The following is a 20,266-nucleotide window of genomic DNA, read 5'->3' on the forward strand; positions in this document are numbered from 1 at the left end:
CAAGTTACAACATACATATGTAACAATCCTAGAGTTGGGGTGTGATATTTGAAGTTCTTGCTTCATGTTGCTTCTAGAGTTATAATTGTCGTCAGTTATAATTTATAATATTTTCGTCATGATTGACCTAATTTCCAAGTTCTTTCTCTTAAAATAGCATAAGCCTGTTCAATGGTAATGAATTATTTGTCATTGTGTTTTCTTTGATATTTTTAAATACTCACTTCATTTTCTTTTAATTTTGTTTAAAGAATTGTTCACTTATATTAAGAAACCTTATTAAAATTCCTACTATAGTAACTATCCCCTATATATTAATAGAAAAACACTCTCACAAAAAGCTGATGTGTCGCGCTCACATAGCTCTTGTGTCTTTTTTAATAAATACTCTTAAATCTCATTATCATTTACATAAATATATCATTGGCAAATATAAGGCAATGTTCTTTTCTATTAGTATTAAAAAATCAAAGATTTAATCAGCAATTAAAATCCAGAAATGTATTTAATTATCAATTTCATAACATATTTAATTATTAGAAGTAAATTACATTTCACAAATAATAATAAAAATATTCATTTATTTACCACTTTTATACATTTTTCTCATTGCATTTTTTTAACTTAGGATTAGTTTAAATTAAACCGATTAGTCTAAAAAATATTGTTTTATCTATTTAATGGTATAGTGATGTAGATAATAATGTGAAACATAAAATATGTGAATTTGCTTTTTAGAAACACAAAAATATATCAAAACTTTCTACACCAACTAAAATTCTTTTCCAAGTTCAAATATTTCACGAGTGAAACTTATTTTACAAAAAATGAACGCAAATTTTAATAAACGAAAAATAAACTTTACTTACATATTTTATTTAAACAATCTAAAATCTTAAATAATAATTTGACTATAATATTTTATTTAATTAAACTGATTTATCCCGCACATAGTGCGGGTTAGTACCTAGTACTCTTTATTAAGACACAATATGCAATAATATATATCTAATTAATATATTAAATAATAAATTTAAAACTTAAACACCTCATTTTTTTGTTGAACATCAAAGTGAATTAGAATAATTTATCCCCAAAAAAATTTAAATCTTTAATAAAGTATAAATTGACTATATATTTTTGTAATAATTTGTTATTCTGATTGACTTTGATGTTCAACAACAAAAAATAAATAATAATAATTTTATTGTTTTTGTTTTGTTTTTTTTTTTTAAGTGCATTTATGGGAATTTTGAACTTTCGTTTTGCTTATGCGATAATGCGATTGTCTAAATTATCATTTTAATTGACCCGTGCGGTGGATGTTAGCAAAGAGGTATCACAAGCACATCAAGCTACAAGACAAAAGGAGCACCAGTTTTTGGCAAAAACAAATTCCATCAATTCCATTAGTCAGCAAACCAAAGATTACTGCTGCTTTGTTGATGGGTCATGGAGCTCTCCAAATGATTGTGCAGGGATTGGCTGGATCTTGAACAACACAATTTATATTAATTTAGAGGCATGGCATCCATCAATCCTATGAGTGGAAACTGAAGCTTTAAGATTGGCCGTTCTTCATGTCAAAAGACTGAGTTATAACAAGGTCATGGTTTGTGGAGATACGGAAACCTTGTATAAAAAGACATCTCACTTATCTAATGGTGGTCATAAACATCATCAAAGCGATCAGTCTCTTATAGCGACCCACTTGAAGGACACCGAGAACATTGCCCATTCTTATCAAGGTATAACATTTCTCAAGATCCCACGTTATGTAAACATTATGGCTGATGGTCTAACAAAAGATGCTAAACTTTGTTTAATATAAAGTTCTATTGCCGACAAAAGAAAAAAATTGACCCGTGCGGTGTGTTAATGCCTTAATAGGGAAAAGTCCCATAAAATTTACCCATGTGAGATGTGACCTCTTCTTTTTTATTTTTTTTATTTTGGGTTCTCACAAAGGCCTTTCTCGAGATGTGTTCAATAATCCATTTCCAAGATTTCTCAACCATATCTTGCTCTGCTCTGCTATAATCAATCATTCTCGGAGAAGAAGGACAAAAAAAAATACTTCTCATCAAATGATCCTAATCCTCACATCCATCATCATCCTAATTGTATCTCTCACACTCCTCATCAAAAACCTCAAACCAAACCAAAACCTTCCTCCATCACCACTGTCCTCACTTCCAATCATCGGCCACCTCCGTCTCCTCAAACCACCCCTCCACCGCGTCCTCCTCTCCGTCTCCAAATCGCTAAACGATTCCCCGATTTTCTCCCTCCGTCTCGGTAACAAACTCGTGTTCGTCGTCTCTTCTCTTCCGATCGTCGAAGAATGCTTCACCAAAAACGACGTCGTTCTCGCGAACCGTCCCAAATCGATGGCTTCGAAACACATCTCTTACAATTACTCGTCTATGGTCTCGGCTCCGTATAGTGAACATTGGAGAAACCTCCGACGTATCGGCGCCGTCGAGATTTTTTCCAATCACCGTCTTAATAAGTTTTCCTCTATCCGCCGCGACGAGACCCGCCGACTTATCGCTCGTCTCTCTCGCTCTCAGAACTCTTCACTCGTAAGTGATTAGTGAAGCTTACTTACTAATTTATTACTAGTATTTAAATTTCGGCCTTAACCCCTAATTTAAGATAAAAATTTAGGCCTCAATCATTAACTAATGCTAAAGTTAGGCCTTAATAACTAATTTAGTATAAATTCGGGCTTAGGTATGATTTGTGTGATTAGTTTAACATTAAAGGTCTTATATAATCAAATTTTGCAGGAGTTTGCGAAGGTTGAGATGAATGCAATGTTATCTAACTTATCATTCAACAACATCATTAGAATGGTGGCTGGAAAATGTTACTACGGAGACGGCGCAGAGGATGATCAGGAGGCTAAACGTGTGAGGCAGCTTATCGCAGAGGCGATGAGTTGTTTTGGTGCTGGACATGCGGCTGATCATTTACCGGTCTTGAGATGGTTTACAGATTTCGAGAGACGGGTAAAGAAGATCGCTGGGAGGCTTGATGAGTTTTTCCAAGGATTGGTTGATGAGAAACGAGCGGCAAAGGAGAAGAAGGAGAATACGATGATTGGTCACTTGCTTTCTTTGCAAGAATCTCAACCTGAGTACTATACAGACCACACCATCAAAGGAACCATGCTCGTAAGTAACCACAACAAGTTCATAAGTCGATTTAAGTCAATGGTCGTCTCATTTAGTTTATTTCGTCTATGTGTGTAATGTGCAGTCTCTTATACTTGCGGGGACTGATACATCAGCGGTAACATTGGAATGGGCATTATCGAACCTATTGAACTATCCAGAGGTACTAAAAAAGGCGAGAGATGAAATCGATAATAAAGTTGGCTTAGACAGGCTTGTGGAGGAATCAGACATCTCAAACCTTCCTTATCTTCAGAACATTGTCTCTGAAACGTTGCGGTTATACCCTGCAGGGCCAATGTCAGTCCCGCACGTCGCGTCGGAAGACTGTAAAGTAGGAGAATATGATATGCCTCGTGGTACAATGTTATTAGTGAACGTGTGGGCTATACACAGAGATCCTAATCTATGGGATGATCCTGCGAGTTTCAAACCAGAGAGGTTCGAGAAAGAAGGAGAGAGTCGTAAGCTAATAACGTTCGGGTTAGGAAGAAGGGCGTGTCCCGGGGCCGGACTAGCTCAACGGTTAGTAAGCTTAACTCTTGGGTGTCTGATTCAATGTTTTGAGTGGAAGAGGCTTGGAGAAGAAGAGGTGGATATGACCGAATGTGGAGGACTCACGATGCCTAGAGCTAAACCTTTGGTCGCCATGTGCAGAGCACGGGACTTTGTTGGTAATATTCTACGTGAGTCTGCTTAATTTGTATAGTAGACTTTTGTAAATGCTAATACATGTTTTAAGGCGACGGTTTACGTCTGTATGCTGGCATGTTGCTGTTATTATTTCATTTGTATTTGTACTACGTTACGTAAAACGTAATATTCAGTCAAAACGATGGATACAAGACAAAATCGATTATGACACACACAAAACATTTGTATAAATTAAAAATCCATTTGTATTTAGGGTCTGAATTTGTATTTAGGTTCTGAATAGTAATCGCACATTTAGTAGTCCGGGACAAACAATTTGATAGTGTGGTACGTGTGAGACAAATGTATTTGCGGGACAAGTGCGGTTACTCCAAAATAAGCGGTGCAAAATAATGTTTGATTGGTGAAAAACAATTTGCGGTACAGAATTCATATTATATTATTAATAACTAGTATAATTATGTAATTTCACTTTTTGTATTAGTAAACAAAAATTTTAATTTCTAAATTTCAAATATCAAAATTTATTTAAACTAAAAATTTTAATTTTTAAATTTTAAATACCAAAATTTATTTAAACTTCAAATTTGATTGGTAATTTGATTGGTCGTGTGGATACATAATTTAATATATTAACAATATTAGTATAGTTTAAAGTTTTAAAAGTTAGTGTTATTTAACAAACAATTTGAATATATCATTTCTGAATTTTAAATATTAAATTTATTTAAATTAAAATATAATCATATATATATATATATATTTATTGTTAAATTAGTTAAAAAGTTCAATCATAAAAAGTACTACAGAATAAAAAGAACTATTTTGAAAAACAAATTATAAATCAATTTGTTATTATATTAAAAGTTTCAAAAAGAAATCTATTTGTTATTAAAAAACTGGATTTATTAATGGTTATATATGCATATATACTACTATCTACTATTAGAAATGATAAGAAAGAGAATACAAAGAAGTTATTTTTTATTTATTAGTTGCATATGTATTATGTGGATTAAAAAAATATATAATTATTATTATAATTAAAATCTAAGATATATATATTGGCGTTTTTGTCTTGAAAACCGCTGGGTAAACTGTATTTCTCTTTAAGAAAGCGGTACAAGGCTTTATCCAAAGGATAAAACCGCTTTTGTTTTTTTATTTTTTTTGAGAAAAACACAAATTCTAGAAATACTTATGATTGGTGTAAAGGTTGCGTTTTTCACAAAAAATGCTTCGGATTCCGCATATAGCTGTTTCCAATCACAGCCTTAGGGGGTGAATGGAAACATGAGATAAGCGGTTTTCAAGAAAAATTTTGACAAAACCGCACATGGTTACCAATCATACAGATAATTATAAATTTGTGTTTTCAAAAAAAAAAAGTTAGTGATTTGCAGTTTTATGTATTAATTTTTGCTTTGGACCGCTTTTGTAGTGTAACATGTGTTTTATGCAGCAGTTTTCAACTAAAAACTGTAGTAACACTACACTATTATTTTAACAATTAAATTCATATACAAAAAACATATAACTATTAATAAATAATTTAGTAGTATGTACATATAACTATTAATAACTCCAGTTAATCTTATACATAAATAATTTTTTTATGATTCAATAAATTTAGATATTTAAAATTCTCAATATTTTTCTATTAACACAAAGAACATAATAATTTACAATTATATTAATTATTTATAATTTTTAAATTTATTCATATAATTGTTGTTACAATAATAATATATATATATATATAAAACAAAAAAATAGTTATTAATACAAAACAAATTAGAATAGATAATTATACTAGTTGTTAATAAATCAATATGAAATCCGCACTGCAAATAGTATTTGACCAATCTAACATTATTTTGTACCGTTTAATTTGCATTAACCGCATTTTTCCCGCAGGTACCGCAGTTTAACCGTACCGCACTATCAAATCGTTAGTTCCACACTATCAAATCCACTGTTACCATTCAGACCCTTAAAGTTAAACTCGTACAATTCATATTTTGGATCAACTATATTAAAGAAGAGAGTGTTTCAAAAACTGTTAACTTGGGAGTAACATGTGTCGTATGAGAGTTCGACATCTGTCCAAAATTAACAAAATTAATTTAAACTATTTACTAATACAATAATATATGTGTTTTCACAAATTTAAATATACTAACATGTATTTTAATTACACTTATGTATATCATTATATTAAAAATAACTAATATATAACAATAAATAAATAATACAAAAATAAAATAAAATAATACCATGACACGTTTTATGGTTGACCGAATACATTTAAATGTGAATTACATTATCAACAAGCAAACACCTATAAATATTTTACATCACATTATATTATAAAACTATATTGTAATGTCATTTTAGTAACCCATTAACCTCTAAAATTTATTTTACATTAAAATAAAACTAAATACCTTAAAAACAAATTTAATTCAAATTAGTTTTATGACTTATATTTTAGGGTCTGGTCAACTTTATTTTTTTGTTAACGGTCAACCTTGGTTCTTAAGCAAATTAAAAAAAGGAATAAGTTTTGTATATAAGAATAGTTATAAAAATAAAAATATCTTTTAGTCAACCTTGGTTCTTAAGCAAATTAAAAAAAGGAATAAGTTTTGTATATAAGAATAGTTATAAAAATAAAAATATCTTTTAGTCAGAAAAATATTGTTTAGTATATGTGGAAGAGCCACAAATGTTAAGAAAAATATTTTTTTAGTCAAAAAAATATATTATTAGTATATATGAAAAATGCATCAATGGTAAGAAAAACAATTGTAAACTTGTTTTTTTGAACCACAAAACCTTAATGCTCTATAAATAGAGCTTGTACTTACAATCTAGAAAATCACAGAACACATTTATCTAATATAAATACCACTTTATAGTTGATAACTTTGATATATACTGCAAGCAAGAAAATGGGTATCACAAAGACTTCAATGATCTTTTTATTCTTGATAGTATTGACAGCATCTTTGTTGAATTACAACGTCTTGGCTTCAGGTAACTTTTTTTATTTATATGTTGTTGTTTGCTAATATAGGATTCATCACTTGAAAGCACTAACATTGATATATATATATATATATATATATATAAATACGATTATATATTTGTATATAATATTCATGCATGTGTGTGGTGATTTGGTGGACGTGCAGAGATCAAACCTACAGGGAGAATCGATGATATGTGCAAGACTACTTGTTCGGCAACATATGGAAATGGTAAATGTGGGGCAGACTGTAGAAAGGCTGGGTTCTCATCCGGACAATGTGCTACTTCTGGTCCTTTCGTAAACAAATGTTGTTGCACCAAGTGATAAAACCGACCTTTTGTATTTGCAGTTAACATTCATATATGTTTTTTCTTTTGCCATAAACAACACAAATACAATAAAAATATAATATAATTATCTTATTCTATGTCTTTCTAAAAAAAAATACCAAGTATACACTATATCAGTCTATCCGACTATCATCATGCTAAATTGCTAATCGAGTCGCATCAATACAGATGTGTTATGAAATGGATAATTACTGATGTGATTATCCATCACTTCAAACCTATCTCTTTCTATTATTTTATTATTTACTTTCACTCTAAGTAACTTATGCTTATGAGCTTATCTTGTTTTAGCTTGGGCACAAAATTACCGTAGTATATATATACGTGAGATCATTGTTGTAATAGAGAAGAACATAACAATAAGAGAGAAGAATTTATCACTTCATCACTTTACTTACCTCTCGTCTCTCTCTTTATTATAGTAGTGTATATTACATACACATATACATATATTATATAATAATTTTATATATTTGCGTTATATTTTATAACACGTTATCAGCACGATATCTTTATTGCTGGAGCTTTTATGAAGTAAGTAAGTTTATATTGTTTCAATTATATTCATAAAACATAAATATTATAGGCATCGTGAAATTATGCCTTTTTCTGGATTGATCGTCATAAGTTGTAGGCGTTGCCTCCTTTACGATCAAATCTATAGCTAAATCATATTCGGATAGATCGTTAGATGGGAGGATCTGCCTCCTTTACGATCAAATAAAAGCTATGTCTATTCCGGATAGATAGATAGTTATATATGGTAGGTTCTGCCTCCTTTACGATCAAATAAAAGCTATGTCTTTTCCGGATATATAGATCGTTATATATGGTAGGCTTTGCCTCCTTCAAGATCTAACAAAAGACTATGTCTTTTCCAGAAAGATCGTTAAAAATGGAAGGCTATGCCTCCTATATGATCAAATATAAAGGCTATGTCATTTTCTGGATTGATCGTTATAAGTGGTAGGTTTTATCTCCTTTGCGATCAAATATATAGTTATGTTATATCCGAATTGATCGTTTGATATATGGTAGGCTCTGCCTCCTTCACGATCAAATAAAAGCTATGTCTTTTTTGGATAGATAGATCGTTATATATGGTAGGCTTTGCCTCCTTTGCGATCATATATAAAGTTATATAATATTTGGATTGATCATTTGATATGGTAGGCTTCGCCCCTCCTTCACGATCTAGCGAAAGGCTATGTCCTTTCCAGAAAGATCGGTTTTGCCTTCTATACGATCAAATATAAGGCTATGTCATTTCCGGATTGATCGTTATATATGACAGGCTCTGCCTACTCTACGATCAAAGAAAAGTTATGTCTATTAAATTTATATATATAAGGCTATAACTCTTATTTTATTCTCTGAATTTATAGTTTGTTTATTTAATTTTGTTTATACGTAAAGAATTATTATATGCGTTATATAAGATTTAAAGACAATGAAATGTCTTTACAATAAAAAATATATTTCTCTTATGAGAATATATAAAGCACGTGTATATATTTTATACAGTGCAAAAGTAATTGGAAGGTCTAGATGAGCTATTATCTCGGCTTTCAAAGACATCAGATTCATAATTATTGATGTCTATTGTTCTCCAAAGTCTCAAAGAAACTCATGAAGTTTCAAAGATATTTTGTCTTAATAAAATTATTATGTTGAGACTATAAATAAATATGGTATCGCAAGATCGGCCATATTAGAGACATGCATATATATGATTATATCATGCAAAAACAAAGATGGCAAAATGATAGTAAATATGAAATTTCTTAATGCTTCAAACATAACATTACCGGTCAATCAATGATATTAAAAATCATTGAGAATTTGTTCAGAGGAACAAAAGTTCTTTCAAAAGTATTGCATGTCCCCGTTCACATTTCATTAGGTTGTAAGCATTGCACTTCATTCATATTTCAGGTAACATCTAATTTATGTTGAATTTATTTAAGTTTATTTAAATTCATTTAAATTTCTATCTATTGTTTATGGAGTCGATGGTTATATACCGCCTCCTTAATTCTATAGTAGGCTACGCCTCCAGAATCATATAGTGTTGGTCCATTCACCATCCTTTTGGATTAACAAGCTCATTGTATATATATGATGGTTTGATTTCTGTAATAAATCCCCAAATTAAAACCCAAAAAAAAAATTAACCGATCTAAAAATAAAAAGTCATCATCTTTAGAGGGGATAATACTAGTCCCACATCTTTATAAGGATCTAAGATAATACACATGACCCAAATCGGTATGTTGTTGATCCTAAAGTGGGATTCAGTACGAGATGAATGAACTCCAAGAGTTATCATCTCGAGGGGGAGAATTAAAGGAATCCCACATCGATAATAAGTCGATAAACTTTGATGAATTTGACACTCCAGAGCGATATAACTCTGGTGAAGTCATATTCTATAGTTTATCACATATATATGACGCATGTGATAAAGTGGAACATCCATGATGTTCACTCTTGAAATGAGCTACAATGAATCGTTCATAGCGCAACCCCAAGAGATTGCAAAACGGGTCTTTGTGATTTAATCTCCATGTCAAAATATGGAACATGCAATTTTGCATGTAGTCGATATTATATATGAGATCAACAATCTATAAAGAAATATTTCTCCCATGTTATGTATTCATGGTTGGAGATCAATTATTTCTCATTTTGAATCTTATGGGTGTGTGATATAAATTTTAAAATGCTCCTCCACACCGCATAAAAATATCATCCACAGAAGATGAAATATATATATGCGGGAGATGAATCTCGGCTCTAATAATGTTAAAGCAATCTTATGAGAGATGTGCTTATTGCAAGATTTGCATATCATCATGTTGGATGATAAAGATCCCATCAGTGTGGGGAAATCATAGAATAGTTTGGATCTTTGAACAAATGAATATAATGAATATAAACTTGATAGTTCAAAAGTTCAAAAGACCACTATTCAAAATGTATACTGCAAATCAAATGCAAAAAGCTGATGGATGAGATTTCATATTGATCCTCGCTTAAATGAATATGAGCTTGTAGTTCTAAGAAATCTCACATCCCAACTAGAAATGCTCCAATAAAATATGTCTCTAACGGATGACATACTAAGTCTATGACACATAAGAAACATGATAGACTACTTTGGTTCCTAAGATAAATAAAATCCTCGAAAAGAAAAAGGAGCAAATTAAAAGGATGATTATACTCTCAAAAGAGGAGCAAATGAAATCCTAAAGAAGAGTAGATAGACTCTTAAAGAAGAGCTAATAGACTCACAGAGAGGAGCAAAGATACTCCTCAAGAGGAGCAGAAAAACCGATTGATATGGTTAATAATGAAATCAGGTACCTGAATAAAATCATTTATATAATGATTAAAGAGATCTTGATTAACCATGTCATTACAGGAAATTTAGAACCAAAGACATAATGTCGACAATAAAAATTTTATATCGCGCAATGTGATTAATGAGGATCATAAATCTCCGTTTTGTGAGTGTATAGAGATTTATATTGGCCAATAAAAGAGATAGTCAAGTCTATATTAAACTTGCATGAAAGACGAGTAATTTTTGGACTAGTGGTCCAAACATTAAAAGGGTATAATGATATATAACAAAATGGTATGTCGCGCCATGTTTTGTTTAAGTACCCAGTATCAATCAAAATTGATGTTATATGATGACTTGAAATACATCTCATGGGATGCTTGAAGAGCTTATCCTGAAAGATATATGATATCATAATTATGTTCTCGAGAACTCATAACAGTGATGATTTTGAACATCATCAAAACTCTTGAAGAGTTATTTGGAATAAAAGATCTTGGAAAGACAAATATGTCTCAAGATATTCCAAACTAAATATCTATCGAAATAGATGTTATACTAATCACTTCTAAAGGAAGTCATATATATATATATATATATATAGATATAGTCATATTAGATTATATATAAATGCTGACGAGCATTTATATATCTTATGAATCGTGCATATCATTTTCTACTAATCTCTTTGCAGCATATAACTCATTATCTATGAGTAGATTTTGAGTATGAGTTAAAACGTATCTTCTATTGCAAAAGTATGATTAACTTGGGCTTAATATATTTTGGAACCCTCAAGTTTGGTCTAGTTGTTTTTGCAGATGGAAGATTTATATCGGATCAGTATAAAGATATATCGCAAAACAACGACTTCGTGACGTTTCATTGATAGATTTTTTGGCTATCGCTTATTCAAGTCATGCCAAAATAGTTGTGCTTCATATGCCATATCGAGAATGGCTCAGATGATGCCCAAACGTCAACCAATAGTTCTCTACCTAAGATTGGAGCCTCATAACATGTTGGCAAAGAACTTCAAACTGAGGGTTTGATCAGCATCAACTAGTTAATGCTTGTTGAGACCCATTAGCAAGAAGCAACCGAAAGGCAACAACACTGTTTGAAGACTCTGTTGCATATGTCACCCAAATCAAAGGAAGCTACACCAAGAGCGACAAAATAAGACATATTCCTCTCTTACACTCAAGAATTCGAGAAGAATAAGGAAGTAGTTAGCCAGTCCATCAACTCAAGTAACAATGTAGCAGAGTTATTTAAAAATGTGCTTCCGACTATCTCATTCAGAATGCATATTCAGAGACCAAAATGCATCTTTTGAAGAAGATACTTCCAGGGGAGAATATGATGATTCGGGTGGCTGCACTCTTTTTCCTTTATCATGGTTTTTATCCCACTGGGTTTTTCCATGATAAGGTTTTTAACGAGGCAGCAAATAACACGCAAAATATCGATCTCAAAGAAGAATGTCAATGGTGAAGGTCTATCTCTCTTCAGAAGAATGAAGAGAATGATCGATATGGATCATCTACGGAACATATGAAGAAAAGTAGTCGTTTGTTCGAAGCAAATAATGATCGATATGAGTCATCTACGAAACCTATGAAGAGAAAAAGACTCCTTTTTTCCAGGGGGAGATTGTGTTACTGTACTTTTTTTCCTTTATCATGGTATTTATCCTATATAGTTTTTCTATTGTAAGGTTTTTAATGAGGCAGTACACAATAAATAAATGATGATAGATAAGTAAAGGGGAGTGTTATGAAATGGATAATTATTGATGTGATTATCCATCACTTCAAACCTATCTTTTTTCTATTATTTTATTATTTACTTTCACTCTAAGTAACTTATGCTTATGAGCTTATCTTGTTTTAGCTTGGACACAAAGTTACCATAGTATATATATACGTGAGATCATTGTTGTAATAGAGAAGAACATAACAATAAGAGAGAAGAAGTTATCACTTTATCACTTTACTTACCTCTCGTCTCTCTCTTTATTATAGTAGTATATATTACATACACATATATACACATATACATATATTATATAATAATTTTATATATTTGCTTATGTTTTATAACAAGATGTGTATAACAATTTCTCAAGTATATTTCAATGTTCTCTCTCCCGTATAAAGTGAGAGTAAATCACCTAGTCATCGTTATTAAAAATGATCTAACTTATAAAATTATGTTAACTAGGGAATGAGAATCCGCGCGTTGCGCGGGGTTTTTTGCTAATCATACTTGGGTTTAAATTTTATGTTCACTTAATGGTATATCATTAATAAAAAACTTATATATACTGTTTTATGAAATATTTTTAATAAAACAATTTTTTTTTGTTTTTGCACCCTTAGCACATGTACTTATATGCATCGACTATATATTGGTGCAGCAAACGCTTTGATCTTACAATCGTCATACCTTATGTCAGTTTTGTTTGAATTTGGTAGGCGTAATATTCCCTCTTAGTGGTTTAAGCTCTTTTTCTTGTATTTTCCTCACTTTCGACAACGGGGATTGCTTCATGATATCACAAGGACAAGACCAAAACCAACATGGCTAACTCTAGAGTAAGTTTTATCATCATCTGGAAGCCACCCTGCTATTCTGGCAGCCTGATTCAAAGTTAGAAGACAACCAAAGTTACGACTGAAAGTTTCAATCAAGATCACATTTTACAAGACTTGAAAACAGTAAAATATTCATCAAAACCCACTTTGAAGAACATATTAAAGTGCTGCTGCTGGCCAACATCGGTCACATATATAATCCATTCAGCTTTCTCTTATTAAGCCGATACCTGTGCCAGAAAGATTTTTTGCACCAGCAGAGAACGATATGGAAGTTCAAAACAAGCCACACAGAAACAGAAAGTCATAATATAAGAGATGCTTTTTCCAAAGATAACCCACCAAAGAGCAGTCAGATCTGTTGAGGCATAGTTAAAACCACCGTCACTCTTTACAACAATGAGTGGGATTTCAAAGCCTTCGATGAATATCACACGAGCACCTTCATTTTCTTCAACTAACCCCTTGCTGCTCAAATCCTCAATTATGTTAGCGATACGAGAGTTGTAAAAGCTTTCTCCCTGTCATTAATAAATTTATTTTTCATTATTATCCATTCATGTATCTCTATCATATTCTGGCGCAAATAATTTAGTATACGTCCCAACTTTTCTTTTACCTTTTCTTCAAGCTTGACTCGAAGGCTTTGGTAAACCTTGGCAAACTCGTTTTGGCTGATATCACAACTCTTAGCCCACGCCTTGCGGTAAACAGGATCTCCACTCTATACTGAAGAAACAAAGAAAACAAAATAGACAAGTGATTTATATATTGCAACTAAAGGCAGCTGCATATTAAGACACTGTAAAACAGAAGAATGCACCTGTAGGAATTGAAAATTGTTATCTACCTGTAGACGGACCACAGCCTTCTGTGCTTTTTCCTTAAACTCTGGCTCCAAATCAAATTTAAGTTTTGATTCTTTGTAAAACATCTATCAGAGGACAACTTAATGTTAAAACTAAATTGCTTTGGTTGTTCTTCACATAAAACAATTTAAGTCAATATTGGTACATCAGAAAAACTGTAAACTCTAAACTCTGGACAATCATCAGCTTCATATTCGTCCTTTGCTTTTCTGAAAACTTTTGCCAAACAATTGAATTGATCCACTGTGGTGATAAGATTTTTGACTATTTTCTCGTCTAACTCCTTAGCCTTTGTGGTCCTACTTACAGCTGAAATTATGTTCTGGACCTCGTTAGCTGTATCGAAGATGTATAGTTGTAAGAACTTTGGAGTTGTCCCTTCTTCTGGTACTAACGATCCTATCTTGTGATGATTCTGACCATGAATCCTAAAAGTAAATGGACCACCTTTGTGCATGATAGACTTATCTATCTGCACACCCATTGACATGAAGGCAAGAATAGAATTATAGGTTCTAATATTCTGCTGGTATGGATGCGACATTGTTAACAGCTTTTCTAACGTTGCTGGTGGTTGTGGCTCAGCAGGTAATTTTACTCGCCCTTGTTGACAGCATATTGTATATAATGGAACATTTTTTGGTCCTTTGGTCCCCATTCTTTCCTCTTTCCACACCAAAGCTTCACAAAATGGGCATTGTATCAATCCATCTTCTCCATTTGTTTTACTTGACGATGATGTTTGGCCCTTTTCTTTCTTGTTTCCTATGATTTTATTCAAGAGTTTGTGAGTATTGGATTTACAATATTTTTGCCATTAGAACATATTAAATTTGGCTTTACTTGTTAGGGAAGCATAGTTTTTCATCGTTATTGATAAGCAAATTACCTTTCTGCTTTTTAGTTCCTCTTTTAGCCAATAATATTGCCCAACGATTTTGTCGTGCTTCTCTTTATTCCACTAAAAATATATAATGTTAGTATAGTTTCATTTAAGTAAAGAAAGTTGACCCCAATCCATAAGTTATTTTTATGCTTTCGTTTACCTTTACGTACATAGATGGTTGATATATAATCTGTACTTTGCAGTGGAATACCTGTAACTGTTTTAAAGGAATTACTTATAGAAGATTATTGGTCTCCTTTTATTGGCGTGATCGTAAGTGCATGATCTAATATATGATTACGATTGAGAAATGGTGAACTTACTTTGAGTTTGTAAGATGCATTCTTTGTTTTCTTTTTTTTTGGTTGCTTGGGTTGAAGTTTGTGAGATGAGTTTTCTCTTTCCTGGTGATTTTTGTTTCATAACTCCTTAGTTTGTATACTTCTATTCTTAAGACTTCATCATCATCTTGTTATATTTTGTGAGATTGTAGTTTTAAGTGATGTTTGTATAGTGAAAGGTTGTCTATTCGGTTTCTTATATATTGAGCTGAATAGGAGTTTCAATTTTTACCTCAACTCTATTAATTATCATTATATATCTTATTTGTTGTTTGAAAACCCCATCATATTTAGTGAGTGGGTATATTATTAATATTTCATGGTCATGTGTCATTGCATATGGGTGTTACGGACATGAGTGTCATTGCATGGGTGTGAGCATCATTACTGGAGTGTTTTTTTGTAATTCCTTGGAAAATATTTTTACAGTAAGAGTACGTTTAATTTTAAAATATAATGGACCTTTTAGATATCTTGATATAGTAATTGTATTGGCGTATGTTTTTTTCTATAATGGAAATAGCTTAAAACAGCTTGCAAATTATACATTTTGTTTACTGTATTTTTCTAATAATATAATAGCAAAATGTTTGAAATAATTTTGGTTTTTTTTTTTTACAAATGATCATAGGTTTTTCTGGTGTGGCTTTTTGGTAACTCTCAAAAGTAAATTGGCTCGCCATTTTAAGGTTTTTAACATTTGTTTGGGACTTAGAAAATTTTGAAAAGAGGTTTTGATCAGTTAGACTTAGAAAAATTATATTTGGACTTACCAAAAACCCAACGAAATTGATAATTTATGTTTCATTAAATTATATTTGCCGAACTACCGGGTACCTAAAAAAAATTTTTAAAAAATAGTTTTCATTGACAAACGATTGATTCTATTCATTCAAACAGAAACAATACAAAGAGGGGGATAAAATATCCCAAAGTTTAACAGGTTACAAGCATGGACTTTCCCCAAAGCCATAAGCATGAACAAAGAAAAAGGAAACAACAAGCAAGAATCCATGACAGCAATGAAACAAATGCTAAAAAGCAGTTGGAGACAAGCGAGGTCAAGGTTGCAAGGATGGACATCGTCGATGGACTCGAGAGATGACAAATAGGCCATGGTCAAAGGACACAGTGCCATTGATAGAAAATTCAGTGCCAAAGAACTCACCGGAGTGGGAAGCATTAGCATAATCATTACCATGGTAGGGATTCGGTGAGCAGAGGCTCGGATGGTGTTGGAGATATTGCTGGTGATTTGCTTGAAAAGATGGTGCTTGAAGTAGTTAGCTATGCTTGTCGAGAGATGGCTGTTGGTAGAGAAGACTCTGAGACCATCATCACATCCTCGGTGGATTGAAGACTGGTATAATATGCCATAAGACTTCAAAAACTTAGGAGAAGTAAGGTTCACCATTGTAACTGAGCTCAGGATTCGCAAGCAATAAGTGTAAAACCGTAACATCAAAGGTGGATCCTCTCTGCCATGAAAATGGTGATCAAGAATTCCACACAGATGATGTAGTCGATGGGACACTGGAAGATAAAGAACAGTCCTGAGCTTCGGACGATAGGGTGGTTGCGAGAAATTGGGGGTAATAAATCTAACCCATGAAGCTACTAACAGGTACAAAAGCTAAGTGGAAAGCCGTAGCAAACCAGGTGGAACCTCTCTGCCATGGAAATGATGATCAAGGAAACCACACAAGGTTTGGGAACGACAAGACACAGTTAAGGAAACAGCAGGCCTGAGCTTTAAAAAGGTTACTGGTACCAGGATTCTCAAGGATTTCAAGGGACACCAATATAACAATGGTGAATTACTACTCAGAACAAAGAGTTCGTAATCTTGACCACACCCTTGTCTAAATATTGATGTCCGCAAGGGATAATGGTATTCGTACCTGGAAAAAGTTATTGTGGACTTGGATTGAAAAGTTGTTGTGGGCTTGGATTGATTGTGTGATAATGGGCCGTGAGTAGATACAAGGCCCACCAGAGGAAAAACTCGTTCCTTGGTGGTAGACCTAATTGGATTAAGCACGCGGCGGCGAATGTCCGGAGCTGATGGACCAGACTTCAATAGCAGTAAGCCGGAGAAAGTTTCAGTGGTTGAGATGGAATACCACACAGACGGTCCGTGAATGGAAGGATGAAAGATTTAACTGTCAAAGGAGGTGTCTTGTGCCGTCGACATCTCCACCGGGTGGGAAGAAGCAGATGGTCCAGAGAGGAACGCATCTACTAAGTAACCATGGTGCTTCCGAATAAGCTTTTCCAGGGGAAAACAGACATCTAGATATGATATTGTTGGCTGTTGTGGATCCTTTACGCCGGCTGAAGAAATTAGAGGAAGGAGGCGGGGGTTCAGTGGAAGCCACCTGCGCCTTTTGCCTCTGTCTAGAGAAAAGTCGCCGGGATCTGAGGAGGGGGGAGGGGATTAGCAACCAAAAAAGAAACATAAACGGGGAAAGATTTGAAAACGCGAGAGACAAGATAACAGAGAGGGGGCCGCCGGTAAAGAGATCCCGACACTGGCGAGCCAGAGCTCCACCGGCGTCGGAGGAGGGTTTCAAAGTTGGTTTCTCGATATTAGTGCCTGGGAGAAATGATATTTTTGCTTTTTTCACTGCTAGTCATGTTCTGGTTCACCTTCTATGTTATGCACCCTTAAAAATTAGTTAAATTTAAATAATTTTAGCTAAATTTTGACATATATAACAAATATTTTTTAGATACTTAAATTGTTTTAAGAGAAAAATGTTAAAAAAAAAAGTGAGAGAAGAGGAGAAGAAGAAAAGAGAGTGAGACAAAAAATGTATATATATATATATACTTGTAAAAAACATATACATAATGATTTATAATAATAAAAAAATAAAATTAATCAAATGGTTATTGACAAGTGCGGTTTTGTGTTGGACCACATGGTAAGAAGCTGAAGTCAGTACAAAAGCGGTCCATGCCTTTTTTTCTTCTTTTGAAAACCGCAGTTTGCTTTTTTTTTTTTTTTTAAACACAAATGTTTGAAAAAGTTTTGAATGGTAACATGTTCGCGGATTTCAAAAAGACAAAGTGAAATACGCTAATGTTGTGTTACCATTCACAACCAAAATATACTCAACACAATAATACTCCATCGGTTTCGTTTTATCTGCCGTAATACTTGAAACAACCCTTCCTGTTTTTTTTTAAATATATAATATAATTCACTAGTGGTCCCATACCCACTAACATCCTAGCAACAATCAACACTACGGATAACCAAAGAAACAAATTCCATTAAACCAAAAGAATTCCAACAATCAAACCAATATCCAATAGCACAATAATCCAATAGAGAAATAACCAAAAGCTAACATCCTACAACGTTCCGTTGACTTAATCTAGAAACCTAACAACAGCTAAGCCACCATCAATCAAGCCTCTAGAACATCCTCCTCCTCATTGTCTTTGATCCCACGATCACACTTTTCCTTTACCTGCACACCACAAAGAACAATTGAGATGCGTAAGTATTATCATAAATACTTAGTGAGGCCGTCCTCCCATCTACTAGGCTATACACACAAGCATATGAGACCCTCATGTTTAAGCAAAACAAACAACACACAACAATACATCAAACCAGGAAAACAATTCTCGGCTGAGACCAGTGTCGACCGATGCCTCACGGTGTCGATCGATGCTACAAACAATGGTGTCGACCGATGCTAAACAGTGTCGACCGATGCCCCTCAAAATGGTGTCGACCGATGCTTCCTAGTGTCGATCGATGCCTCTTCTGCAGACACGATATGCGCGAATCCAAACATCGAACTCTCCTTCCAAATCGTCTCGAATCCGTCTCAAACTCACCCAATTACCTCGGAAATCACTAGGAATCACAAAAGCAACGAACCCAAACAACAAAACAACACAAACAGCAAAGAACACACCCAAACAAGAGAGATCTCATGCTTAGATCAACCATGGTCAAGCACTCACCTCAAGAACAGGAGATTGGGGTTGAGAAAACGATGGAATAACACCTCCAAGAGATTCTCCTTCGTTCCCAGCAACAGCTATCACTTCTACAGCCTCAGATCTCTCCAAAATCTCCGAGAACAAGCCCAGAAATCTCAGAAACGTTTTTCTCTCTTTTCTCTCTTTCTTTTCACTCAACGGCGACCAAAATGAGACTCTGAAACCCTTAATTCGTCCTTAAACGCTTATAACACGATTTAGGGATTTAATTGAATCAAACCGAACCAACCAGCAATTAAAACGAACCCGACCAAACTGGAAACACATGGTGTCGATCGATGCCCCCAAGGGTGTCGATCGACACCCACACCAAAATTACAAAAATTGGTTCGCGGATGTTACAATACTTGTCATTTTATAGTATTTATTATATAAATTATAATAATTGTTATAGCTTTATCTTATTAATCACTTATATCAAACAAAATAATCTATATACTTATTTAAGCAACCCTTTAAACAAATAATCCTACTCCATGTAAAATATTACACAAAATGCCACTGTATTTGAATCCAAAATATAATAACAGAATCTTAATATTAATTTGTTGTAACCTGAAAATGATTATCCAAAAAAATAGTAATTATTAATTTATTAAATTACAAGAAATCATTAATAAAATAATTTCGAAATTATTTAATAAAATAATAATAAAATTATTTCGAAATTAGGTAATAAAATAATTATACAGATTTTATTTATTGTTTCAAAAATCTTAGAAAACAATAACACACTATTAGAAAATTATAAAACTTAAATTTATTTATAAAACTAAGATTAAATATTTACATATCTAAATCATTTAATAATAACAAATATATATTAAAATTAGGATACAACATTGATTATATTTTTAAAATATATCTATATATTTATTTAAGCTATGTTGTTAAAAATTTAACCAGTTCTGATGTGACATATTACGAAAATACTATTATATTTTAATTATTCTAATAACTAACAAAAGAAAAGTTTAGATTTTT

General features: G+C 32.7%; 2 protein-coding genes and 1 long non-coding RNA gene across 4 annotated transcripts; 2 read left to right on the forward strand and 1 right to left on the reverse strand.

Moving 5' to 3' along the window:
* Window positions 1–1,862: 1,862 nt before the first annotated feature.
* On the forward strand, window positions 1,863–4,031 carry LOC104787575 (cytochrome P450 81D11). 2 transcript variants are annotated; one of them, XM_087451014.1, is made up of 4 exons: window positions 1,892–2,585; window positions 2,793–3,179; window positions 3,265–3,342; window positions 3,473–4,031. In XM_087451014.1, the coding sequence occupies exons 1-4, from the start codon at window positions 2,088–2,090 to the stop codon at window positions 3,515–3,517; spliced, it is 1,008 nt and encodes a 335-aa protein (XP_087307140.1). In that variant the 5' UTR covers window positions 1,892–2,087; the 3' UTR covers window positions 3,518–4,031. The 2 variants fall into 2 exon arrangements, with proteins under 2 accessions (XP_010511484.1, XP_087307140.1); XM_010513182.3 differs by having other exon boundaries at window positions 1,863–2,585; window positions 3,265–4,031.
* Window positions 4,032–6,735: 2,704 nt separating this feature from the next.
* Window positions 6,736–7,289, forward strand: LOC109133021 (defensin-like protein 43). The gene is made up of 2 exons (XM_019245555.2): window positions 6,736–6,872; window positions 7,031–7,289. Exons 1-2 carry the CDS (start codon window positions 6,788–6,790, stop codon window positions 7,189–7,191), a joined length of 246 nt encoding a protein of 81 aa, XP_019101100.1. The 5' UTR covers window positions 6,736–6,787; the 3' UTR covers window positions 7,192–7,289.
* An 11,228-nt stretch (window positions 7,290–18,517) lies between these two features.
* Window positions 18,518–19,381, reverse strand: LOC147944670 (uncharacterized). The gene is made up of 2 exons (XR_015598343.1): window positions 19,244–19,381; window positions 18,518–18,738 (listed from the first exon to the last, which is right to left on the reverse strand). It is a non-coding gene; the product is annotated as an uncharacterized LOC147944670 (long non-coding RNA).
* Between the last annotated feature and the right edge of the window lie 885 nt (window positions 19,382–20,266).

The sequence above is a fragment of the Camelina sativa genome, chromosome 5 (genome assembly GCF_030686135.1).
Source record: "Camelina sativa cultivar CO46 ecotype springtype chromosome 5, ASM3068613v1".
Taxonomy (NCBI): domain Eukaryota; kingdom Viridiplantae; phylum Streptophyta; class Magnoliopsida; order Brassicales; family Brassicaceae; genus Camelina; species Camelina sativa.

What these genes read in the sequence shown, in the direction of transcription:
- LOC104787575 (XM_010513182.3), top strand. Translation starts at nt 2,088, where the DNA reads ATGATCCTAATCCTCACATCCATCATCATCCTAATTGTATCTCTCACA. An exon ending in GCTCTCAGAACTCTTCACTC is followed by an intron (nt 2,586 to 2,792) that starts GTAAGTGATTAG and finishes CAAATTTTGCAG; the next exon opens with GAGTTTGCGAAGGTTGAGAT. An exon ending in CCATCAAAGGAACCATGCTC is followed by an intron (nt 3,180 to 3,264) that starts GTAAGTAACCAC and finishes TGTAATGTGCAG; the next exon opens with TCTCTTATACTTGCGGGGAC.
- LOC109133021 (XM_019245555.2), top strand. Translation starts at nt 6,788, where the DNA reads ATGGGTATCACAAAGACTTCAATGATCTTTTTATTCTTGATAGTATTG. An exon ending in TTACAACGTCTTGGCTTCAG is followed by an intron (nt 6,873 to 7,030) that starts GTAACTTTTTTT and finishes GTGGACGTGCAG; the next exon opens with AGATCAAACCTACAGGGAGA.